This window comes from Physella acuta, unplaced genomic scaffold (assembly GCF_028476545.2).
Source record: "Physella acuta isolate Inbredline_101_S28 unplaced genomic scaffold, ASM2847654v3 ptg000464l, whole genome shotgun sequence".
In the NCBI taxonomy this organism is placed as follows: domain Eukaryota; kingdom Metazoa; phylum Mollusca; class Gastropoda; family Physidae; genus Physella; species Physella acuta.
This window is the reverse complement of record NW_026731983.1, coordinates 517,303-529,325: the sequence shown is the minus strand read 5'-3', so window position 1 is coordinate 529,325 and position 12,023 is coordinate 517,303. Positions and strand designations below refer to the sequence as shown.

The 12,023-nt window shown below is 37.9% G+C and overlaps 2 protein-coding genes across 4 annotated transcripts in view; both read left to right on the top strand.

Moving 5' to 3' along the window:
- LOC131943638 (uncharacterized) overlaps window positions 1-12,023 on the top strand; it is a 123,562-nt gene that overhangs the window by 1,545 nt on the left and 109,994 nt on the right. The window contains exons 3-4 of one of the 2 annotated variants that reach the window (XM_059303843.1): window positions 95-165; window positions 1,587-2,909. The exons of the other annotated variant lie outside the window; for it this stretch is intronic. Of the exons in view, the coding sequence (XP_059159826.1) occupies window positions 95-165; window positions 1,587-2,714 (1,199 nt within the window). The 3' untranslated portion in view covers window positions 2,715-2,909. Of the gene's footprint in view, window positions 1-94; window positions 166-1,586; window positions 2,910-12,023 lie in introns of those variants that run through there. 2 annotated transcript variants of the gene reach the window in all.
- Window positions 4,261-11,772, top strand: LOC131943639 (uncharacterized). 2 transcript variants are annotated; one of them, XM_059303846.1, is made up of 4 exons: window positions 4,261-4,416; window positions 9,268-9,352; window positions 10,076-10,155; window positions 10,395-11,772. In XM_059303846.1, exons 2-4 carry the CDS (start codon window positions 9,280-9,282, stop codon window positions 11,520-11,522), a joined length of 1,281 nt encoding a protein of 426 aa, XP_059159829.1. In that variant the 5' UTR covers window positions 4,261-4,416; window positions 9,268-9,279; the 3' UTR covers window positions 11,523-11,772. The 2 variants fall into 2 exon arrangements, with proteins under 2 accessions (XP_059159829.1, XP_059159830.1); XM_059303847.1 differs by lacking the exon at window positions 4,261-4,416 and adding an exon at window positions 9,074-9,176.

Sequence of the window (12,023 nt, the reverse complement as noted above, 5' to 3'; positions counted from 1 at the left end):
TATATATATATATATATATATATAATATATATATATATATATATATATATATATATATATATATATTCTATAACTACATCTCTCATCAAAAAAGCACCACGACATTGCAATGCTGGTGTTGAAAGTGTTATAGAACGGCTTCTTGTGGAAAGAAGAGAAGAAATGGTGAGTCGGTTTAATTTGAGCAGCGGTAACTGAGCTGTGCACAACAACATATATAAATTACATTTTAAGAAATTAACGGAAGTTGAGAGTCGTTCTCTGTTTTTTTATTATTCAGTACTGTAGACACGATACTAGCGCTTCTTTACAGAATAAGGTACTAGTAAGGTACCGACATACCTGTTATCTTTTGTAATTAAATAATAATCAGTTCTCAAGCGCGTCTTTATGGTTTAATACCGCAATAAACAATCTAGAGGATTATTCGAATTGTAACCATAATGGAAAGGAAAACGCGTATAGACATATTTTTGAGGAAACTAATGAGACCTGGATAAGTTTATTGCTTCTATCCGTTCTAGTAAAAATCACGATGAACTTTCATAGATATAATAGCAGGTGATGGTGTTGTCTTTCGACTACCTACTAGAGCGGATGTTCCTGATTTTATAAAAAATTATAGCTACTAGAGTGGATTGTTTTCTGTTTTTATACAACGTGCAATTATTTTAGTAGAAATGCTATTTTTTACGCAAAGTACATATTTTAGTAGTAATGTCCACTCGATGACACGAATAACTGACCTGTAATGTCCACTCGATGCCACGATTAACTGACCTGTAATGTCCACTCGATGACTCGATTAACAGACCTGTAATGTCCACTCGATGACACGAATAACTGACCTGTAATGTCCACTCGATGACACGAATAACTGACCTGTAATGTCCACTCGATGACACGAATAACTGACCTGTAATGTCCACTCGATGACACAAATAACTGACCTGTAATGTCCACAAGATGATAAGAATAACTGACATGTAATGTCCACTCGATGACACGATTAACTGACCTATAAAACGTAGTCATTGGCATTTTACGTCCAACTCCGCATAAAAATATTTTTTCAATTAAACGTTTTCGACAAAATAATCCTAAATATTGTAATTATTTTCCCGTAAAATATTTTGTTGGAGATATTTTGTCCATGATATGTTTAGTTCAATATATTTTATTCTGAGATCTTTTGTCCGTGAGATGATTTGTCTTAGAGATCATTTACCCTGCTATTTTCTATTTTGGGATTTTTCCTTGAAATATTTTCCCCTGGGACTTGACGGAGGTGTAGTCGTATGGTATGAGGGTAGATGGCGCTAATGTTGACTCGAAATACCCAGGTTATTACCTGGATTAGCGTTCCTCTTCTTGCAAACATTACCCTGGTGTACCGAGCATACAAGCCAGGTACTGTCGCTATGTGCGTACAACATAGTCGATTTCTGGATTCTACATTATGTTTGGTGTGGCTTTTTCTCGTTTAGAGAATATCATGACTCACTTGAACAATAGACAATAAAATGTTTATTTTATATAAACAGTGTTTATAGTTTATAAACAGCTATATGTTTTTTTCTGTCTAGCCGAGAGCAAACACTCCATGGACGCCAAGAATTAACATTTTGCTAATCGGAAAAACTGGGAATGGCAAAAGTTCAACAGCCAATACCATAGTAGGATATAGAAGGTTTCCAGACCAGTCTTGTGCATCTCTCGCAAAGCAAAACATTGACTACCATATCACAGAGTACAAAGGGCGTCGTATAAAAGTCGTGGATGGTCTGACAATTTGTGATACCAAACTCGACAAAGAGCAGTCAGTTAAACAGATGATTGAGGACACACAATTGGCTCTGGCAGTCAATCCTGAAGGCTATCACGCCTTTCTTCTCGTCTTGAAATACGGCAATAGGTTCACACGTGAAGAACAGGAGACGGTTCAGATTTTAAAGAAAATATTCGGGGAAAATTTTGTTCGAGATTATTGCATTTTAATCATCACTGGCGGGGATGTTTTTCTTGCAGAAAAGAAGGCCAGTGGCATTTTCGGATATACCTTCATAGAGTGGTGCAGTTTTCAACAAGGCGCCTTTAAGGATTTGCTTGATGAATGCCAACACAGGGTAATGGTATTTGACAACACATGCTCCTATAAGTACACAGGAAATTGTGTTGATATTTTGATGATGTTCATTGAGGAGTTACTCTGCAATAGAAAGTACGATCTGTCTAAAAGATTTGAGCAAATTAAAGACACCATTGTAATCGAGCTAACGAATCTGAAAACAACCGATGAGTCCGCTACAGAAGAGGAAAGTCCTAACGTTGATCTGTCACAAGTCTCACACGGCACTAGTGAGCCAAAAGACATACCACGTGACAAGATTCTGGGTCACAATAAGACAGTACATGAAATACTAGCTAAGCAGGAAGAATTATCAGGAGGTTTTCGAGAACTCGCTCAAACCTTGGAATCTCTACAAAAACAGGTTTCTGATGAAAGCGCTTTCTCTCGCAAGTGTATTGAAGAAATGCAACTAAGTCGACAACATGAAGAAGAAATGAAAATTAACTTTGAAACACAGCTAAAAAATCAAAAAGAGTATTATGAAAATCTGATTGTCGATATGAAACAAAAGCATCAAAAGAGCAATGCAGATTTAGAAAAAATAATAGAAGACTTTATTACTCACACAAGTGAACATAGGTAATGGGACAGGAAAAACAGAGTGAGAAAAGTTGGAAAACGCGAATCAAGCAGATAAAGGAAGGCATTAAGCGGCTGGAAACTGTACAAAGACATTTTTTCTAGAATCGTGTTAGGGCATTTAAAATCTACCATTGTGTGCACAGTATTGCCGAACCCTGTTTTGCACTATCTAATTTTACATCTGAAATAAAGTAATTACCTGCATATTATTGTCTTTTGTTGACAATTTTCCAATTATTTAATGTTCTATGTTTTTAGAGTTTGTTGCGTTTTGATTTATTGCATATTTAATTATGTAGGCCTACTCTCAAGTATTTGACTGTTGATTTGAAAATATAAAAATGGTTACTCTACTCTATACAACAAGCCATGGGTACCCGTTTCACGTGCATTATAGGCATATATATTTAATGTTATATTTGTTTGGAAAAAATATATAAAGTAAACATTTTGTTTAAATTCAATTTGCTTTACTACACGTTAAACGATATTAGTGACAAAACAAAGAATTAACTAAATAGCTAAAACTCCGACACATTTAAAATAACATAGACCACCAATATATTATTATACATTATTAGTCAACACAACACCATATTAAATGCACACAGCTATCATTGACAATCAACAGAAAAATGGTTCCGTTAAAAACTCGGCCGTTCAATGGTATTTATGTTGTTTTTTAAAGTAATTTGTATTACTTTTGGCCGAGAAAATTGTATACATTTTATAGCGACCGTGTTGATAAGTATATCTATATTTCTAAATCAATTTTGAATGAAATAGTTCATTTTTTCATAATCTAAAATTTGAAGATGAAACCATTAGTTTTGTGTTCTTTCCTTATATTAACAATGAAAATAAACTATTTAGTTAACCGGTCTAGTTTAAAACAAGAGAGCGTGGTCGCATGTTAGAGGGATGGCCTGCTAACCGAAAGACTAGAGTTCGGACTGTGGGGTTATGTTCACATGACGTCGTAAGCCTACCCACCTTTGATGGCACCTCAAAAGTTGCTGCGGCGGGGCAAAGTGCTGAGCATAGCATCCATTCATAATCTGCGCCCGAAAAGCCAGGTGAACTCTACTTCATCCATCGCATGGACTGCCATGGACATGGTAACTTTATTTTTGTTTATTTAATTTAAATAGTTTTGGTTACCAAAAGTGTTTTTCTTGTCATACAGGAACACACGAATCATGGGAATCTCCATTACTTACACTAGCGATTCCATCAATAAATGTGGTTTATCAAATGACCGAAACTGTTGTAAACATATACAGGCTTACATACGGTTTATCAAATGCTAAATTATTTTGTATTGTACTTCAAATTTTGGAACTTCTTTGTGCAAAATCTTAAAGTAGGCTATTTATAAATAGCTATGAATTTATAAATAAACGGTTGACCTACTACTTTAAGAAACTAATTTATTAGAAACCTATACATAGCCTTGCACGCCACAAATACCTAACCTTGCTAGAGTTTAAACACCACAGATAAAATATATCATTGTTCACTTTTAACCATGCGCACCGTGTACAAAAACCCGTCACACCAATTCCGCATCAAGTGTTGGAAAGTTGACATAATTACATTGTCCTTCTTAAGGACAAAATTTGATATCAAGGACAATAATCTTTACTAATATTACTTGTATCGAAACGTTTTTCGAATTGGAGTCTAAAATATAAATTAAGAAGGTAAATGTAAAAAGTGAATCTTAAACATCATTTACTCTTGTGATTTTAAGGTTTAAATTCTATTTTATATACGACAATCTTATAAATTATAAAAATAAGTATCGAAAAACTAGTACACTAGATCTAGATCTAGATTCTAGATCTAGTTTCTAGATCTAGATCTAGTGTAGGGCACTTCTAGGTAGTTGAATACGTAGACACTGAGTAAATTTTATTTACCAAATATAACAAATATACATATGCAATCAAAACAAACGAATTTTATAAGTTGAAAGTTATACTTCTAGTTGACAATATCGTTGTAGAGTTTTAATATACTCAACAATACATTTTAGTTAATAAATGTGTTGCTAGGAGAAGGAATGTAGCTGTACGTTATAAGTTGTAAGTAGTAATTTAAGCATGTCTTATTTTTGTCTCATACCATTTATATCCACAATCATTACAATGTTTTATATTTAGCCTGTTGAAATACATTAAATAAAAACATGCTTTTTCAATGTTATGTTTGCAGTATTCAAAGACTTTTTTTTGTGAACCGTTTAAGGAAGTACGCCGACCATAGGGTCATATGTGGTGGAAAGTGGGAAGAATAATCACCGTATTGGGGGGGGGGGGGGAGGGGAGGGGGAGGGAGGGGGATAAAATATTGACCAAATGGGGGGGGGGGGAAGAATGTCGATCATATTGAGATAGAGGTTGGTAGTACAGGTTTAATCACATGGTCCTACAGTGGGGGGGGGGGGGGGAGGGGGGGGGTCTGCATGAATTCTGTTGGAATACGATAGAAGGTGTATTTATTGACTGAATGTGAGGGGCAGGACAGAAAAGTGATTGCATACTCCTGCTGGTACAGGTGTCAAGTTGTATGTTGACCACTAGTCGTTTGTAGAGATGTCAAGTTGTATGTTGACCACTGGTCGCTGGTAGAGATGTCAAGTTGTATGTTGACCACTGGTCGATTGTAGAGATGTCAAGTTGTATGTTGACCACTGGTCGCTGGTAGAGATGTCAAGTTGTATGTTGACCACTGGTAGCTTGTAGAGATGTCAAGTTGTATGTTGACCACTGGTCGATTGTAGAGATGACAAGTTGTATGTTGACCACTGGTCGATTGTAGAGATGTCAAGTTGTATGTTGACCACTGGTCGCTGGTAGAGATGTCAAGTTGTATGTTGACCACTGGTCGTTTGTAGAGATGTCAAGTTGTATGTTGACCACTGGTCGTTTGTAGAGATGTCAAGTTGTATGTTGACCACTGGTCGATTGTAAAGATGTCAAGTTGTATGTTGACCACTGGTGGCTTGTAGAGATGTCAAGTTGTATGTTGACCACTGGTCGCTGGTAGAGATGTCAAGTTGTATGTTGACCACTGGTCGATTGTAAAGATGTCAAGTTGTATGTTGACCACTGGTGGCTTGTAGAGATGTCAAATTGTATGTTGACCACTGGTCGCTGGTAGAGATGTCAAGTTGTATGTTGACCACTGGTCGTTTGTAGAGATGTCAAGTTGTATGTTGACCACTGGTCGTTTGTAGAGATGTCAAGTTGTATGTTGACCACTGGTCGTTTGTAGAGATGTCAAGTTGTATGTTGACCACTGGTCGTTTGTAGAGATGTCAAGTTGTATGTTGACCACTGGTCGTTTGTAGAGATGTCAAGTTGTATGTTGACCACTGGTCGTTTGTAGAGATGTCAAGTTGTATGTTGACCACTGGTCGATTGTAAAGATGTCAAGTTGTATGTTGACCACTGGTGGCTTGTAGAGATGTCAAGTTGTATGTTGACCACTGGTCGCTGGTAGAGATGTCAAGTTGTATGTTGACCACTGGTCGTTTGTAGAGATGTCAAGTTGTATGTTGACCAGTGGTCGTTTGTAGAGATGTCAAGTTGTATGTTGACCACTGGTCGTTTGTAGAGATGTCAAGTTGTATGTTGACCACTGGTCAGTTGTAGAGATGTCAAGTTGTATGTTGACCACTGGTCGTTTGTAGAGATGTCAAGTTGTATGTTGACTACTGGCCGCTGGTAGAGATGTCAAGTTGTATGTTGACCACTGGTCGCTTGTAGAGATGTCAAGTTGTATGTTGACCACTGGCCGCTGGTAGAGATGTCAAGTTGTATGTTGACCACTGGTCGATTGTAGAGATGTCAAGTTGTATGTTGACCACTGGCGGCTTGTAAAGATGTCAAGTTGTATGTTGACCACTGACCGCTTGTAGAGATGTCAAGTTGTATGTTGACCACTGACCGCTTGTAGAGATGTCAAGTTGTATGTTGACCACTGATCGCTTGTAGAGATGTCAAGTTGTATGTTGACCACTGGTCGTGTGTAGAGATATCAAGTTGTATGTTGACCACTGGTCGATTGTAGAGATGTCAAGTTGTATGTTGACCACTGGTGGCTTGTAGAGATGTCAAGTTGTATGTTGACCACTGATCGCTTGTAGAGATGTCAAGTTGTATGTTGACCACTGGTCGTTTGTAGAGATGTCAAGTTGTATGTTGACCACTGGTCGATTGTAAAGATGTCAAGTTGTATGTTGACCACTGGTGGCTTGTAGAGATGTCAAGTTGTATGTTGACCACTGGTCGCTGGTAGAGATGTCAAGTTGTATGTTGACCACTGGTCGTTTGTAGAGATGTCAAGTTGTATGTTGACCAGTGGTCGTTTGTAGAGATGTCAAGTTGTATGTTGACCACTGGTCGTTTGTAGAGATGTCAAGTTGTATGTTGACCACTGGTGGCTTGTAAAGATGTCAAGTTGTATGTTGACCACTGACCGCTGGTAGAGATGTCAAGTTGTATGTTGACCACTGGTCGATTGTAGAGATGTCAAGTTGTATGTTGACCACTGGTGGCTTGTAAAGATGTCAAGTTGTATGTTGACCACTGACCGCTGGTAGAGATGTCAAGTTGTATGTTGACCACTGACCGCTTGTAGAGATGTCAAGTTGTATGTTGACCACTGATCGCTTGTAGAGATGTCAAGTTGTATGTTGACCACTGGTCGTGTGTAGAGATGTCAAGTTGTATGTTGACCACTGGTCGATTGTAGAGATGTCAAGTTGTATGTTGACCACTGACCGCTGGTAGAGATGTCAAGTTGTATGTTGACCACTGACCGCTGGTAGAGATGTCAAGTTGTATGTTGACCACTGGTCGATTGTAGAGATGTCAAGTTGTATGTTGACCACTGGTGGCTTGTAAAGATGTCAAGTTGTATGTTGACCACTGACCGCTGGTAGAGATGTCAAGTTGTATGTTGACCACTGACCGCTTGTAGAGATGTCAAGTTGTATGTTGACCACTGATCGCTTGTAGAGATGTCAAGTTGTATGTTGACCACTGGTCAGTTGTAGAGATGTCAAGTTGTATGTTGACCACTGGTCGATTGTAGAGATGTCAAGTTGTATGTTGACCACTGGTCAGTTGTAGAGATGTCAAGTTGTATGTTGACCACTGGTCGTTTGTAGAGATGTCAAGTTGTATGTTGACCACTGGTCGTTTGTAGAGATGTCAAGTTGTACATTAACCACTGGTCGTTGGTAGAGATGACAAGTTGTATGTTGACCACTGGTCGTTGGTAGAGATGACAAGTTGTATGTTGACCACTGGTCGTTTGTAGAGATGTCAAGTTGTATGTTGATCACTGACTTCTGGTAGAGGTATCAAATACTACATTGGCCACTGACCTCTAGTAGAGGTATGGAGTAGTACATTTACCACCGACCGCTAGTAGAGGTGTAGAGTAATACATTGGCCACTGACTTCTGGTAGAGGTGTCAAATAGTACATTGGCCATTGACTTCTGGTAGAGGTGTGGAGTAATATATTGGCCACTGACCGCTAGTAGAGATATCAAATAGTACATTGATCACTGACTTCTAGTAGAGGTGTAGAGTAGTACATTGACCACTGACTTCTAGTAGAGGTGTGGAGTAGTACATTGACCACTGACCGCTGGTTGAGTAGTACATTGGCCACTGACCTCTAGTAGAGTTGTGGAGTAGTACATTGACCACTGACCGCTGGTTGAGTAGTACATTGGCCACTGACCTCTAGTAGAGTTGTGGAGTAGTACATTGACCACTGACCGCTAGTAGAGGTGTAGAGTAGTACATTGGCCATTGACCGCTAGTAGAGATATCAAATAGTACATTGATCACTGACTTCTAGTAGAGGTGTAGAGTAGGACATTGACCACTGACTTCTAGTAGAGGTGTCAAATAGTACATTGACCACTGACTGCTGGATTGATCTGTTGACCACCTACTGTAGGTAGGATGTAATTCACCCGTGTCAAGATGCGCTATATTTGACTGTAGAAAACGGGTTAATTTTAATGAAATGTAAAGTAGCTAACTTAATTCTATTTCTTGGCTCTAAACTATAAGCAATTAGCTGTAAAAAAAAAACAAAATGCTTAGATCTCATATATAATTTAAAATTAGATTTATCACCATAGCAAAAGAAACATCATGGTCGGATGTTATAGGGCTTGTAAGTAGGTCACAAACAATTTCTACTTCTCAATAAAACCTGCAGGAGCCATAGAACTGATTGATGACTTACTTCATTGATGACTTACTTACAGTCATCGCCTGTTAACCCGAATGACTCGAGTTCATATTGTGGACTCATGTCTGTAGCATGTCTTTAAGTCTACCCACCATTGATTGGCACCTAACGCACGTTACTGGGGCCTGCGCTAAGTGCTGAGCACAGTATCTCTTCATGATCCGACGTCACAGAAACAAGTGAGCCATATTTCATCAACCGTGTGGACTGCCATTTATTTTATTTCAATGAATTAGTTTCGACCACTTCATGTCTTGTCTTGTCTCACAGGTAAAATGAACCATGGGAATCAGCCAAAGCTCTCCAAGTCCTTCAATCAATGAGGACTCCGTGGATGTTTCACATAACGCTCCAGGTATAATTTACTAGAGATTCGATTCATCATTAAAATTTATACTGTTTCACATGTGTCTTCTACAAAAGCAACCAATCTTCCTCCACATTACTGGTCGCCTGTAAATATCACAGGACTTCTGGCGCTATCGATGGGTTTTATCTGAGTGTGATTACTTTCCATCCTTTAAAGGATTTTTCAGATTAAAAAAAAACAGACTTGTAATTATAACAAAATCAATAACGTAGCGAGGGGTGGGGGGCGGGGGTACATATGTCCCCGGGCGCCGACCTTAGAGGGCGCCAAAATGGGTTGGAAAAATAAATTTAAAGGTTGAGGGGGGTGCAAATTGAAAGTTTGAGGGGCGGGAGGGGTTGGTGCAAATCGAAATCTTGAGGGGGGTGCAAATCGAAAAGTTTGTCCCCGGGCGCCGGGAAGGGTCGCCACGCCTCTGAACAAAATGTACGAATAATTAATAGATGACGATTTTCTTTGTTATCTGCCAGCTTATACATACATACATTATATATATATATATATATATATATATATATATATATATATATATATATATATGTATATACAATATATATATATATATATGTATATACAATATATATATATATATATGTATATACAATATATATATATATATATATATATATATATATATATATATATATATATATATATATATATATATATATATATATATATATATTGGACTATATATTTAATCTCCAGTCACTTCATCGAGCAGTTGCAGTGGACTAGAATTTGATTCGATTGCCGAAGAAGTATCGTTCGAGAGGGAAGAAAAGATGGTATGTTTATATAAGAGCTTATGGAGAGAAAATAAACTGTGAGCAGATGTTGAGTACAAATGTGAATAAATTACATTTTTAATTAGATTTTTTACCCATCGTTAATATTTTAGTAGAAATTACCTGTCTATGACACCGATAAAATATCTAATAACAAAATAATAACAAAACATGTTTCTTATATAAACTGTGTTTATATTTTATTTATAGCTATATTATGTATATGTTTCTTTCTCTAGCCGAGAGCCGAGACACAGAAGGGCCCAAGGGTTAACATCCTCTTAGTTGGAAAAACTGGAAACGGCAAGAGTTCCACAGCCAATACCATCGTGGGGAAAAAACGTTTTTCTAACAGGTCAGGTACATGTCGCTCAAAACAACAAATCGACTACCATATCACAGAGTTCAAAGGTCGTCATATTAAAGTCGTTGACGGTCTTACGGTGTGTGATACCGGGCTAGACAATGAGAAGTCAGTCGCACAGCTGATTGAAGCCACGAAGATGGCTCTAGCAGTCACCCCTGAAGGATATCATGCCTTTCTTCTGGTGGTAAAATACGGCAATAGGTTCACACGGGAAGAACAGAACACAGTGCAGATTTTAAAGAAAATATTCGGGGATAATTTTATCCGAGATTTCGGGATTTTAATCATCACGTGCGGGGATATTTTCGAGCAAGAAAGGGAAGCCAAAGGCAGCGACGGTTTGACCTTCACAGAGTGGTGCCAAGGTCAACATGGAGCCTTTAAGGAGTTAATGGATGAATTTGCTGACAGAGCGCTCATATTCGACAACACGTGTCACTCCAATAGAGAAATAGATAGCCATGTTGACGCTGTGTTGTCAACCATTGATGACTTACTCGGCGAAAGGCGATACAACCTTTCAGAGAGAATTCAGCAAGTTAACGATAGCATTGCAGCAGATCTAAAGAGACTGATGGCAGCCGGTGAGACAACGGTCACAGAAGAAAGTCCAACTAATGACCAGCCGCAAGCAACACAAGGCTCTAGTGAGGCAGACGTCTTAACACCGCAAGCCAAGATCTCACCTCAAACCAAAACAGACCAGGAAATACTGGCCAAACAGGAAGAATTTTCAGGGACTCTTCAAGACATGGCAAGAACCCTGGAATCTGTACAGAAACAGATTTCTGAAGAAAGAGAGCGGTCTCAGAGATATGCTGAAGAAATAAAACAATATCGGCAGCATGAAGAAGAGATGAAAATAAACTTTGAAAACGAGCTGACTATTCAAAGAGAGAAATATGAAAATCTGATTGAAGAACTGAAGCACGAGCAACAAAAGAGATTTGATGATATAGAAAGAAGAATGCAAGAGATGGCCACACAGAAGAGACCATAGCTAATGACACAGGAGTAAAAACCGCTATAAGAAAGTTTAATACCGAATATAGAAAATGAAAAGTTTAACAGCGTGAGGCAAGTACCTATTAAGGAATGAACTAAGAATCTGGAAAATATTCAAAAAACTTTCCCTGGAATAACATTAGTGCCATTAAAATTTACCGTTACAGGTAAAGTTATGTCGAACAGTATGAGTTGAAACAAAGTGTTATTTTTCAAACTTAATTAATTAAAGTCATTACCTGCGATTTTTCGCGTTACGTTAAATATTGTATTTTTAGGTTTTGTTTTGATTAGATTTAGAGCTTAAAAAACGATGTACTCCATGTACTATATTGTTTAAGTGAGAATATAAAAATGGTTAGAAACAGTATGTATACAAATGAACGCTATACGCAGCTAATGTGTACTACAACAGTACAAAGCCATCTAGGGCTAAATGCAGGTTTCCCTGAGTTGTTCTCAAGACAAGACATCAGTAGACTTTTCCAAAATACGA

Coding starts and splice junctions, on each gene's coding strand:
- LOC131943639 (XM_059303846.1), top strand. CDS start 9,280: ATGGGAATCAGCCAAAGCTCTCCAAGTCCTTCAATCAATGAGGACTCC. Junction 9,353..10,075: donor TGTTTCACATAACGCTCCAG/GTATAATTTACT, acceptor TTTAATCTCCAG/TCACTTCATCGAGCAGTTGC. Junction 10,156..10,394: donor TCGAGAGGGAAGAAAAGATG/GTATGTTTATAT, acceptor TTCTTTCTCTAG/CCGAGAGCCGAGACACAGAA.